The following is a 14202-nucleotide window of genomic DNA, read 5'->3' on the forward strand; positions in this document are numbered from 1 at the left end:
CTTGTCCATTTAGATTTTGCCTTTTGAGATCATGTCTCAGTCATATTTCTATAATAAGGCCACATAACAAAACAACCCCAGAACTCAAAGGCTTATAATACTAAGCATTTCCTTCTCTCTCACATGTCCACAGGACAGCTGGGTTTCAGTTGATCAAGGCTGTTCTCAGATGGGTTTAAATCCAAGCTGCAGGTTGGGTCCAGATCTTTTCCACATGTTGCTCATCTTCGTTGGACTTTGTTTCAGATCAAAAGGCTGGAGGGCAAGCCTAGCCACACAAGCACATTTCTAGCCTTTGCTTAATCATATCTGCTAACATCCCATTGGCTAAAACAAGTCCATGGCCAAACTCAACATCAGTGGGGTAGGGAGGGACGTGAGCTCCTCTTATGGATCACCGAACAGCGATCTAATATGCCACCAATCATATTTGCAAATTCCTATCACAGGACCCTGCGCTTTGCTTTCAGAGACCCAAAAACACATTCCCAAACCAGGAAGCAAGAGAGAAATTCAGTTATGAACTGCGTAAGTTAAAACATTTTATTTTCCACTGTTCTTACACCCAGTGCCTAAGGTTAGACTCTGAGCTACTCAGGGGTACAGAATCAAGTCGGTACAGGGTTCCATGGGACTCTGGTGGGTGCATCACAAAAGGATATAGATCCTTCAGGAGATACAAGAATATAGATGGATGTTACTTGCTCCCCATCCCATCATAACTCTTCCTATCACTTGCTCTACAACAAGGCTAACCACTGGGGACTTTCAACTAAGACAACATGCAGGAAGGCCCCACTACCTCCTTGTCTTCTCTGCCTCCTTCTTACCTCTCCTCTGAGAGCTTCCCACTCAGGGTAGTAGATACTTCTCAGCAGCCACGTTTCCACTGTAGGACTGTAGGATTCCATCACAACCGTGATGGCTGCTGGACGATGGGAAATGCAGGGGCTATAGGCAGCCCCCAGCCCTGGGGGAGATCCAGACCAACCAACTTGCATAAAAACATGGCTTGGCAGGAGAGTCATTGTCCCAGATCATGAAAAGTCACTCCTGTCATCCTGGCACATGCAGCTCCTTGGAGACAAAAACCCATCCAGTGTGACAGGTGAATAATAGTGTGTCCCCCTCCCAAAAAAAAAAAAAAAAGATGTCCACTTCCTAATTCCTGGAACTTGTGAAGATGTTATCTGGTGTTGCAAAAAGGACTTTACAAATGTGATTAAGGAATTGAAGATGGGAAAATTAGTCTGCATTATCCAGGTGAAAGTGAAAGTTGCTCAGTCATGTCTGACTCTTTGCGACCCCATGGACCATACAGTCCCTGGAATTCTCCAGGCCAGAATACTGGAGTAGGTAGCCATTCCCTTCTCCAGGGATCAAACCCAAGTCTCCCAAATTGCAGGCAGATTCTTTACCAGCTGAGCCACCAGGGAAGCTCAAGAATACTGGTGTGGTTAGCCTATCCCTTCTCCAGTGGATCTTCCCAACCCAGGAATCAAACTGGAGTCTCCTTCATTGCAGGCAGATTTTTTACCAACTGAGCTATCAGCGAAGCTTATCCAGGTGAGTCTAGTGTAATTACAGGGATTCTGACAAGTAACAGAGGGAGGCCTCAGAGTCAGAGTCAGAGAAGGAGATGTGATGACAGAAACAAAATTTGGAGTGATGAGCAGAAGGGAACCAGGAACGTGGGCAGCTTCTAGAAGCTGGAAAAGGCAAGGGAATGATTCACCCCAGGAGCCTCCGTAAAGCACACAGCCCTGCCAACCCATCTCAGACTCTGACCTCTGGAACTGTAAGCCACCAAGTTTGTGCTAATTTGTTACAGAAGCCATAGGAAACTAATACAGCCAGCAAGTATTCAGGGGGCAGTTGGAAAACTGGGAGCATTGAACCCCACTTCTCTTTGCTAGTCCTTCCCCCTTTGACTTGTCATCCACCAAAGGCAAATGTTCCAAAGCTGGCAAGACAAGAAAAGCTAACCTATTAGTAAAACCTTTAGCTGTCAGATCTTTTATTTAAATATATATTTCATCATTTTAAAAGTTTTCTATCCAAACCGCAGTGGTAACTAGAATCCAGCTGTCCCAGGCAATAGAGATGTCAACTGGAGGTGTCCTGAGAATCGCAGATTGTGGATTGCCAGAGTCAAAAAGAGAGTGTCCAGTCCAACCCACCCACTTGGCAGATGAGGAATTGTGGCTGGAGGGAGGGTGGGTGTCTGAGAATAGGAAGGGTTAGCCAGGTGCTGGGAGCCACTGCACAGGCATGGCCTCCGTGCCTGGCCCCGCCTGGCCACCCCCATCACGGCTGCTGTTGGTACTGGCTCTCGGTGGCCGTGTAGAAGTCATCCAGCACGCTCTGGATGTATTCAAAGGTGGGCCGTTCCTCAGGTCGGTTCTTCCAGCAGCGAGTCATGATGTTGTAGAGCTCTTCCGGGCAGTTGTCTGGTCGAGGCATCCGGTATCCACGCTCCAGTGCACGGATCACCTCGGGGTTTGACATCCCTGAGAAGGAGCCACGGAATTAAAAAGGGAGGGACTGGGGTCGGACTGGCAGACAGTCACTGCCTCCCCAACAACCATCCCTCCCCACCTCCTCATGGGAGCCGAGCTCCTCCCATGATGCAAGCCAGGCATCTCTTCCCCCACTTCCCCTGCAGTGAGGGCAGGGGCCGGGTGCCCAGTTTTGACCACACCCTTCCTCCTTTCTTTTTTTTTTTTTCTTCTTTTTTTTCTCCTTCCTCCTTTCTTTGGACACTGACACAAAGTGGTCTGTGGAGCTGCAGCAGCCATCTGACCACATGGGGAAGACAATCACAGAGGAACCAACCCAGAGACCTGAGAGTCATTGAGCAGCTGAACTGACCTGTCTCCAGTGTCAGACTCCTTAGTCTGGGTTGTAACAATTTACCTATTGTTTCCACCATTCAGTCTGTTAATTTGTTACTTGCCGCCTGCAGGGTTCCATAACCCCCTGCCTGGTTTTTATTGGTGAAGCCTCAAGATAAAACAAGTCAGGTAGCCGACTCAGTGTCACCCTATGAGTGGGAACATTTCTTTGTTCAATTAAAATTTATGTTAGTTATCCTCAAGAACAACCATTTAAACATCTATGATCCCTCTTTCTTTAAAAAATTACTTGGCCATGCTGTATGGCATGTGGGACCTTAGTTCTCTAGCCAGGGATTGAATCCTTGTCCCTTGTATTGGAAGTGGTATTCTTAATCACTGGACCACCAGGGAAGTCCTATATTACCAGTCTTGAACTCCAAAAGTATTCATATATTCAAGTGCTTCCTTGAACATCTTGGATGCTATGCTAAGTCACTTTAGTCGTGTCCAACTCTGTGCGACCCCGTAGACGGCAGCCCACCAGGCTCCCCCGTCCCTGGGATTCTCCAGGCAAGAACACTGGAGTGGGCTGCCATTTCCTTCTCCAATGCATGAAAGTGAAAAGTGAAAGTGAAGTCGCTCAGTCATGTCCGACTCTTAGCAACCCCATGGATAAGCCACCACAAATTTAACAGGGCTAAACAGAACTCTTAAATTTTTATCCGTAGACCATCAGACATCCAGTTGCTCAATCAAAACCAGGAGACTCATCCTTCATTCTTCTCTCTCCCTCGCTTTCCACATCAGCAAGTCACAGCCTTTCTTCTTTTAAAACACAGCACCAACCAGCTCATCAACTTATCAGGTACCATCACCCCTGTCTGTGCCACAGCTGCAGCTCCCACCGTCTCCCCAGCCCTGATCCACTCTCCACACTAAACCAAAGCATCACTTGCATGTGGAAATCAGACGATGCCACTTCCCTGCCTATAATGCTCCAATAGCTTCTTTACACTTAGACTAACACCCACAGTCTTCACCATGACCATGGATCCCGCCTGATTGGGCCCCTGCCAAGCCCTGCTTCACATACCATCTGCTCTCATTTCTTGTCTGCATCTACCTTGCTTGTTTGATATTCTTCAGATACAACTCAGGCCCTAAGAGCTGGCAGTGCCTTCTATCTGGAATCCTTTCCCTAATCCTCACTCTGCTCACTTTCAGCTCAGATATGACCTGCTCTGACAGTGCTCCATGCCCACAGGAGCCCTAGGTCACTCTCTCTCCTACACCCCTGCTTAATTTTCTGTTCCAAGTGATCTCCACTGAGAAGTGCATCTATTTAGTGCGTGTTCCTTCAGGCTATAATGTGAGTTCCTGCCAAGCAAGGGCTTTGTCTCCTACTGTATACTTCATGCCTAACACACAGTAGGAATTTGATACATACTGATGAGTGAACCAAGTGTCTGCACCTTTTATTTCTAATATTCAGAACCATTTCTGCAAGGTGGTTGACTTAATTACCTATATTTTTTACAGAGGAAGACCTGGGGTAGAAGTCAAGTGAATTTCTCAAAGTGTTGATTAAACAGGAACAGGATTAAAGTTCAGGACTATTTACTTATAAAGTCAGAATTCTCTTTATATCCACCTTGCCTCCCGCCCCAGGGTTCTGGCTACAGATACCCTAGGAAACATCCCAACTGAAAAGCAACAGAGAAAAACTTTATCTGCTGAGTCCCAGGCACTCTACATGCCAGATATATCTTTGTATACCCCATGGTCTACTCAGTGTAGAGTGCCGCCCACGGGCATGGGGATGAATTCATCCATTTGACAAATAGTTACTAGGCACCCATTACCAGCCAAGCACAAAGGTAGCAGTCCAGATGCACCAGTAAGGAATACAGACATGATTTCTGGCCTCACAGAGCTCAGAGTTTGATGGAGACAATACCAAACAAATATAGTTATCAATGGTGATGAATGCTGTGAATGAAATGGCATAGGGTATAGCGAACGAGAAGCACAGGGACGTGCATAGTACTTTAGATGACTGGGTGGTGAGGTATAGCATGACATGAAGGGAGAGGAAAGAAATAGGCAGGGGCTGGATCATGCCGGACCTGCAGGCCACAATTAGGAGTTTGGGATTTTGTTCTAATTATGCTGGGAGGCCTTTAAAAATTTAGAGGTGGAGAAGGGAAAAGTTCTGATCCACAATTTTAGAAAAATCCCTCTGGCCTCAGGGAGAGAATGGCCTTTAGGAGAGAGGGCAGACTGCTTAGGAGGCCACTGTACCAGTGAGATGATGGAGGACGTTGGTCTGGTGTGGGTGGAGGCTGTGGAGTTAGAAGTGGACAGACTTGGGATGCTTTGTAGTCCAATGGCTAGAACCCTGTGACTCCTTGAACGTGGAAAGGGATGAGAGAAGAGGAAGGGCCAAGCAGGCTTCCAGATTCCAGGCTTAAGAAATTGGATAGATAATGATGTTATTAACTGAGAGGCTGGGGGTGAGGGTCAAGAACTCACTGAGGGTCAACCAACTCAGGCTGGTGGTTGCCAAGGGGAAGGCAGTTGGGGGAGGGATGGAGTGGAGCAGACATAAACTTTTATGTAGAGAATGGATAAACAATAAGGTCCTACTTTATAGTATAGAGAACTGTCTTCAATATCCTATTAATATGTATGTATATATAACCGAATCACTTTGCCATACAGCAGAAATTGACACAACATTGTAAATCAACTGTACTTCATTAAAAATATTGATAAAAAACAAACACAATAACAAACAAACAAAAACTCAGTCTGAATGGACCCAATAACAAGAGAAAGGAGCCAGGCTGCCCTGGAAGCAGCCCCAAGCTGATGCCCTCTCTCTTACCTGGGTAAGGGATCCGGCCATAGGTGACAATCTCCATCAGCAGGATACCGAAGGACCAGACATCTGACTTGATGGTGAAGGAGCCAAAGTTGATGGCTTCAGGAGCTGTCCACTTGATGGGGAACTTGGCCCCTGTGGTTTGAACAGAGCAGAGTCAAGGAGAGCCTGGGGAGCAATCAGAGCTAGGTCTCTGCTAGGGGGAGGGAACAGGACATCAGTACAGCTGCCAACATCTGTCCCCTGCAGGACTGTGACTTCCCTCAATCTGGCCCCCGTGGAAGCAAGGAGCATCCATTCTGAAGACCAGTGGCTAAAGTAGGGAGGAGTGAGCCCAGGTACCTGGGGTGTGGCAGGGGATTCGCCCTCTTGGGGCCACCTCATTGATTCAGCTGATGTCCTGGTGAACTACAACTCCTGAAGAGTGGAGTCCTAGAGGTCACAGGACCTTTGGGGACAGCAGAAATTCAAGGGACTTTGAGTCCAGGTCATACCTGCTACCTCGACCCCCTAACCCCTGTGAGGGAAGGGAAGATTTCGGTTTCCCCCAGTCACTGGGTGTCTCTCCCTCTAGTCCTCCTCTCCTTCCATCTGGTCTGGGATAGGTTGAGTTAAACTTTAGTGAGTAATTTCTATTGCAATTCCACTGTAGTTGGGAATGCAGTGTAAAGGATACATGTTCTTTGGAATTTGTTGAGACTTGCTTTATCATCTAGTACATAATCAGGTTTTGAAAATTCTCTATGTGTTTCCTGCTCCCGCCATCCCTTCCTCCCTTGGGACTGAGAGAGTTTTCTTTATTCCTGCTTATCCTCTCCTGGTTTAGAAATTATACATTCTATTCTTACGCTTGTAGTGGTTCCACTTTTACTGTGTCATACGAACGTGAAATAAAATATACAAATCTTTCCTATACAACTAGATGCCTTTTATATATGTATCCCCCCTTGTAATCACCGTTCAGATTAAGATATAGAAAATTTCAGCATCTCAGAAGGCTCCCTCCTGCCTCATCTCAGTCAATACCCCTGCAATCCAGGTTAAGTATTATTCTGACCTTTAGCACAATAAATGAGTTTTGCCTGTTTTTTTTAAAAAGTTTTATTGAGATGCATGCACAGACCATATAATTCAGCCACTTAAAGTATTCAGTTTAATGGTTTTCTTAATATATTCACAAGGTTGTGAATTTTAAAATATTTTCACCCTACGCTTCCCCAGACCATAACAGTCACTACCCACTTTTTTCTAGCTCCCCACTCCAGCCTTGGCTGGAATTAATCTACTTTCTGTCTCTATAGATTTGCTTATTCTGGGAATTTCATATAAATGGAATCATACAATACATGGTCTTTGTGTCTGGCTTCTTTCACTGAACACAGTGTTTGCAAAGTTTGTCCATGTTTAGGGTATATTAGTACTCCATCCCTTTTATGGTCAAATAATATTCCACCACATGTCTAGATCTCATTTTGTGTATTTGTTTATCAGTTGATGGACTTTTGGATTACTTCCACTTTTTGCCTGTTAAGAATAATGCTGCTGTCGACCTTCACATACATGTTTGCCTGTTTCTGAATTTTATATAAGTGGAACTATCCAGCATCTACTTTTTTGGTCTGAGTTCCCTTATTTTGATATTATGTCTGTGAGAGTCATCTATTTTCTTTTGCGTTTGCATGTGTCATTGGTTTGTAACTTCTCACTGCTACATAATATTCTGTGAATAAACCACAATTTAAATATCATTGTACTCTTTATGGACATTTAGATTCTTCCCTGTTTTTGTCTATCACACCTAAAGTCGCTCTTGCCCTTACCCTTAATTCTAACATGACTTGACTGACCCAATCTACAATTGATCCCACTTACTGGGGGAGACTGGAGGCCAGAACTCAAGATGGAGCCCCTCCAGCTTAATAACACACAGCTGATACTGGGACAAACCTTTGCATTTTGATTAATATCACTTTCACAGGTCCTAATGCTCAGTACACACAACCCACCCCAGTGGGCCCCACAGGGCCCTCGACACCATCCCCTACCTTCCCGAGCTGTGTACTCGTTGTCCTCGATGACCCGTGCCAAACCGAAGTCAGCGATCTTGCACACCAGGGATGCAGACACCAAGATGTTGGCAGCTCGAAGGTCTCGGTGGATGTAGTTCCTCCTCTCGATGAAAGCCATGCCTTCTGCAATCTCCACCCAAAACAGAGACACCCTTACCCTCAGATTTGGCCCAGCCCAAGGTGGGTCTCACCCAAAAGCAGAAGACAACTGTCCAAGTGTGAGAAAACTGGAAAATATGTGCGCTGGCCTGGGTCCTGGTCTCAGATTGGCATTTCTCTGTCTACCTAACCAGGTTGGGGGGATCCTCATAGCCTGGGCCAATCTGTAGCTTCTCTAGGGTTCCAAGACTTCCAGAAAACACTTTAAGGAAAAAGCATTATTTCTCCAAGGACCTACACACACACACACACACACACACACACACCAGGATACTCTGAAGGGCTTTCATCCCCAATCCCCTTACTGGGAACAACCTAGGTTCACATCACATTTTGTTGTATCTCTTACGCCTTCTTCACTCCCAAGCCTGGGTAGGGAAAATTCCTTTGCTCATTCAACAAACATCTACTGAGTGTCTTGTGGGCACCAGACATGTTACTTGGACAGGTCGGGAGCCAGGCAAAGCCCCCACAAGGTGGTGATCAGCACCATAAAGAAAGGGGAAAGCAGGTGCTAGGACATGAAGTGTAGAGGGCTGTTTTGGATTGGATGATCAGGAGGTGAAACTTCAGCAAATGCTCTGTCAAAGAAGAGCATTCCTGGCAGACAAGATCATGTGCAAAGGCCCGGAGGTAGGAAGCAGCTTGGGTATTCATGGAACAGGAGGCTGAGCAGAAGTTGCCCAAGGGAAAGTGGGGAGGAGAGAGGAGGTTGTGGGAAAGGCTGCTGATGGGGAAGAACCTTGTAAGTTATGAGAGGGGGTTGGGTTGTATTCTGAGCACAAAGGGAAGTGGGAAGTCTTAGAGCAGGAGAGTGACATGGTCTGATGTATATTTTAACGTCATCAGGGCTTCTGAGTGCATAGTGGACTGTGTGGAGAGTTCTTATTCACAATGGGACCTGGGAAGCCTGACAGAAAGATGTGGGATTTTTCTGTAAAGACGTTTTCCTCTTACAATAGTTTGTGCATTACCCCTCATAAAGAGGTTTATGATTAACCCTCAGAAACTCAGAAAATAGCATTTATAGTTCATAAACTGGTCTTTGATGTCCTTGAACCAGGTGTTACCACCGTCTCTTTTGTTCAAAGGAGGGACACCTTTGTCAGATCACACCCCCAGGATTTGAATATCCACCCCCAGGGCCTCCATGCTGCCTTTAATCGCCGAGAACTCCAGCACTTTGGAGGACTGCAGCTGGCTGCAATCTGGTGAGATTATTTGAGGAGGTAGGGTGTCTGGCCAGACTAAATCAAGGTCTGTTTAAGATCTGAGGCAAGTGGATGGTACGCTTGTGGAAAGTGGCCAGCAGGGGGCACCCATGGCCATTGGAACCGAGGTCTGAGCCTCCAGACTTTTCTAACCAAACCAGGAGACTGATTTTGCTTGTCATCGCCTGCCAGGAGTGGGTGAGGCAGTCTTGGCCTCATGGGTGTGGAAAATTTATAAGGAGTTCAGATGAACAGTTAACAACAGCCATAACATTAACTGTAGACGTTGTAGCTTATTCATTAATCATAATATGATATTTAATACTTAAATACCATTTGCTCTCTACTTTGGGGTAGGTACTATTGCTTCAGCACTATTATTTCACAGGTGATAAAACTGAATCCCAGAGAAGTAACTACCCGGTCCAAGTGGAGACCAGGACTGGAAATCTGACAGCCCTGCTTAGGGTCTGTGTCCATTACCCTACCTGAATTTTTGGCACAGAGCAGGCACTAACGCTGGTAGTTAGCATTTTTCAGTGCTCAGGGCAGACACTCATGTTATGGATTTGCACATGAGCACATGAGCTCAAGGGGGCAAGTGGGACTAACCCCACTTAGAAGACAGCAGATAAGAGTGCCTAAGTGACTCCTGGGTTGGGCCAGCTCAACTTGAGCCCCACATCTCTGTGATCTCCAAGCAAACTACTTTACCCTCTGTGCCTCACTTTTCTTCTCTGTAGAATGGGACAATAGAATCTTCTTCTGAGGGTTCATGTGAGGATTAATACTCTAAATCTACATCAAGTGTTTAGAACAGAGTCTGGCATATAAGTATTCACTTCAACAGTCCCTGTTGAGGAAAGTAGCCCTCAGAAAGGTTAAACTATTTGCTCAAGACTACACAGGGAGCCCTGGGCTCAACAGCAAAACTCTGTACGATTCCTAAGTCCATGCGTATACAGTGTTGCTTCTCAAGGGTTTGTCAACTGAACGAATAGTGGATAGGTTGGCTGGGTTCAGGGTTGGTCTATAAATTGGGAGTTGATGAGGTGGTGAGATTTCATGAGCACCAGATGGTCTGCCGTGATGTCAGTCATTGGCACATGGGTTTGCTTCTGAGAGAGTACCAGGGAATCACAGAATCAGCTGGAAGGACCTGTAGGGATATTCCAGCTCAGGGCTCTTCACATTGAATCTAACTGAGGGGCAAAAGAAAGGTCACCCCTTCAATCAGAGCAGCCCTGTTTTAATCTATTTTAAAATGATCAGCTGCTCCATAAGATTCATTTGACCAATAATTTTGTAGCTAAAAAAAAAAAAAAAAAGCTTTCAAACTTGAAAAGCACAAAGATGGTCCAGTTCCTTCACTGACAAATGGAGGGACCCAGGGACCCAGAGTGGATCTGAGGTTACACAGCCAGGTGGTGACGGGGCAGTCTCTGCTGCGCCCACCCACCTCTCTAGGACCGGAGGTGAAGACCAGGCCCCAGGGTGGCTCCTTTCTGTGCCTGGGCTCTGAGGCCACCTTTGCTCCTGGATGTACAAGGGCCCGGCTCCTCTTTCCCTCCTGTGGTTTCTGTCTTTACCGTTTGTACCACGGGGAGAATTGTTCTTGCCCTGGTCCATGACCCTCCTCCCAGCAAGGCTTCTGCCAGTGTGATGGTTACAATTTAGCAACAGGCCAGACTCCTGTTTCACTAGGAAGAAGGGCTCACTGAAGAGAAAATGCCTCTTCTGGATTTCCATATGCCTCTGGTATTGGAAGACTCTGAAAGGCAAAGCCTTTTATCATACTCTTCCTTTATTATACCCTTCCCAGGATTTGCATATTCAAATGAAAATTGACTGAAATAGTCAAATTTCTGCCTTCGGCATCTCCTGAAGGCCCTGCCCTGGGCCCAGGTGCCCCTCCCTCTCCCTTAACACCTTCCAGGCTGCAAGCCACACCCCCTTCATTTTTGCCAGGCTCAGGCTCCAACAGACCAGGTTGAGCTCTGGTTTTGTCCTTTAGACTTTGGCACAGACTGTTTCTTCTGCCTGGAATACCCTTCCCTCTCATCTTCACCTGCCCAACTTCTATTCAGGCCTCAGCCCAGTGACAGCTTCCTCTGGGAAGCCTTCTCTGATTGCTCCTGGACTGGGAGAAGTGCTCCAGCCGTGGGTTCCCACCAGTACCCGTTTCCTCCCCTGTTTTCCCACAGACAGGAGAGAATGAATGAGAGAAGACAGAAGTGAAAAGCACTCAGGCTGGGAGTGAGAAGAGCTCCATAAAGTGAAGGGAAGATGAGAAAGAAAATGGAGTTTTAAGAAGCGTTTCTGTGATTTCTGGACATTATTAATTTTGCTGGATACTGCATTCTTTTGACACTGAGCCAGGACTACTTGGGTCATGGCTCTCTAAGAGATTTAGTTGTTTAATAAGTGTAAACCCTAGGGGATAGCAGTACTTTCCATTTTGTTCACTACCATATCCCCCCAAAGTAACACAGTCACGTAGGCAAGCTACTTCACCTCCCTGGGCTTCAGTTGCCTCATCTCTTTACTTCCTCTCTAAGCCTTAACTTCCTGTTCTGTAAAATGGGATGACAATTACCCATCTGTGGCCAGACTGTCACATCAGTGGTTCCCTGTGAACCACACCTCCTGGGACTCACGCCTTTTTGCAGTCCCTCCTACACTGACTCTGGGCTAGGTCATGTGACTTGCTTTGACCAACAGGACATTAGCCTGCACAAAGCGAATAGGAGCTTGCTCATGATGGATTAGTCCCTTGGAAGACTCCCTCTTGGAACCTTTCTGCCATGATGTAAAGGAGCTCAGGTTAGGCTGCTGAATGAGTGATGTGGAGTCACTGGAGACAGACCCAGAGGATGAGCCACCATCCCAGATATTCTAGCCCCAGGGAAGCTCTCAGCAGAATGCATCCTCAAGAGGGGGCTGGGTTTCACCACGCTGAGCAGAGAAATCACCCAACCAACCCCAGTCAACCCCACAGAATCATGGGAAATGATACATTGTTGTTTCAAGCTACTAAACTTTGGAGCAGTTGGTTACAAAGGAATAGATAACAAAAATCTCACCCTAGAAGGCTGATGTGAAGACTATATGAGTTAGGACTTGTGTGCATGCTTAGTCGCTCAGTGGTGTCTTGCAGCCCAAGGGACTGCAGCCCCCCAGGTTCTCCAGGCAAGAATATTGGAGTGGGTTGCCATGCCCTCCTCCAGGAGATCTTACCAACTCAGGGATTGAACCCAGGTCTACCCGCTTTGCTGGTGGATTCTTTACCTTCTGAGCCACCAAGGAAGCCCAAGAATAATGGAGTAGGTATTCTACCCCTTCTCCAGGGGATCTTCCCAACCCAGGAATCGAACTGGGGTCTTCTGCATTGCAGGTGGATTCTTTACCAGCTGAGCTACCAGGAAAGCCCCGAGTTAGGTCATAGAAGGCACAGTTAAAAAGAATACTTTTATCCTGAGCACTCAATATGTGTTAGCTATTATTGTTATTATGATAGCATGTAATCAATAAACACGTGTTGAATAAATAATTGACTTCCCCTTCCCAGACTTCCCCATTAGACTCTCACCTGGGCTGAGAAGTCGATGAGTTTGGGCAGTGGCTGCCTGCTACCTTCTTCACTTTTCAGGAAGTCCAGCAGGCTGCCTGTGTGGGGGTAGGGGGAACAACATTTACTACTCTTATGACTTTAACAAGTGGTTAACACGGTTCATAGTAATGAATTTAAATAGAAGTATTTATTTACTGTTCCTAGCATATGAGAAATAGAATCTGAGCATTTTGAGAATGACTTTGTGCTTGCCAGACTGGTTGTTTGATTGAGACAGCTTTCTGAGCCTGGGGGACTGGGGCCATGGTTTTATAAGGCTGGCATAATTGTGTGTTTAGAAAATGATAAAAGCTTTGAGATGTCAAATCCTTCTAAATGGGTGTCATGTGAGATGTTTCTGTATGTTGAGAAATGGGCAGGAATTGAACATTATTGAGAAATGATGGCCTAAAAAAATATCCCTGAGACATCCTGGACTGTGTGCCGGCAGGATGGGAGCAGCCTGGAAAGGATGCTTAGCCAATGCATAAGGAATGCTTTGCTGAGTCTCCTGGAGCATTGGTCCACCCAGGGAAGATGGCTGGTGGTTGGGGGGGCGGGGGTGGTTGAGGGAGTCTCCCCAGCCTCAAGGGCTCATGGTGAACCCATAGAAGGCTCTTCTCCTATCACCCAGAGGGGTTCTGGCCCCGCCCCCTCTCCTAGAGGTCCATGTGCTCCCCTTCTCCTGGCATCCCCCTAACATGATTTAACTCCCCTTAACCAGGAGAGTGGGGCAGTCAGATACGAAGGTGCTCAGCGAGTTTATGTCAAAAGAGTTCCTGGCCAGGCTGGGGGCATCTTGAAGGGCAAAGAACCATGTCAGAGTCAACTCTGACTCTGCAGGTGACCAGGAGGAGGCATAGTTGGTACCCCAGCTCCCAGCATGTGGCACCTTTGGCCATGAACTCCGTGATGATGTAGATGGGCTCCTCTGTGACCACAGCGTGCAGCTTCACCAGCTTGTCATGCTGCAGAGTCTTCATCAGGTTGGCTTCTGCCAGGAAGGCCTCCACGGACATGCTCCCGGGCTTCATCGTCTTCACGGCCACCTTGGTGTGCTTGTTGTAGGTGGCTGCAGAAGGACAGGAAGCAGAAAATGTGGTTAGGGCCCACTGCTCTTTCCTCATAGGCCCCAAAGACCTGGCTGCAGACCTGCCTCCTCCAGAGAGCCTTTCCTGCCCATCTCAGCCCTTAGAGAAGGAAGGGGAGACATGTGCTTTGCCCTCAGGTAGATGTGGTTTGGAAGGCTGGTCTACCACTTCCTAGCTGTGTGCCCTTGGGCAGGTCACTTAACCTCTCTGAACTATGGTTTCCTCATATGCAAAGGCTCATGTAGGGGTTAAGGGATTAAGACATCATTCTGATTATGCCACTCACTCACACACCTACCTTTGTTTTGTCACACATTCACATACACACCATCTTTGCTTTA

General features: G+C 46.9%; 1 protein-coding gene across 1 annotated transcript in view; it reads right to left on the bottom strand.

Moving 5' to 3' along the window:
- Nucleotides 1–1476: 1476 nt before the first annotated feature.
- Nucleotides 1477–14202, bottom strand: part of HCK (HCK proto-oncogene, Src family tyrosine kinase) — a 45890-nt gene continuing 33164 nt past the window's right edge. The window contains exons 9-13 of the mRNA XM_010841736.1: nt 13663–13842; nt 12750–12826; nt 7767–7920; nt 5725–5856; nt 1477–2510 (exon numbers count right to left, since the gene is read on the bottom strand). Coding sequence (XP_010840038.1) covers nt 2308–2510; nt 5725–5856; nt 7767–7920; nt 12750–12826; nt 13663–13842 — 746 coding nt within the window. The 3' untranslated portion in view covers nt 1477–2307. The remainder of the gene's footprint in view (nt 2511–5724; nt 5857–7766; nt 7921–12749; nt 12827–13662; nt 13843–14202) is intronic.

Source organism: Bison bison, unplaced genomic scaffold (genome assembly GCF_000754665.1).
Source record: "Bison bison bison isolate TAMUID 2011002044 unplaced genomic scaffold, Bison_UMD1.0 scf7180017864167, whole genome shotgun sequence".
NCBI classification, from domain to species: Eukaryota; Metazoa; Chordata; class Mammalia; order Artiodactyla; family Bovidae; genus Bison; species Bison bison.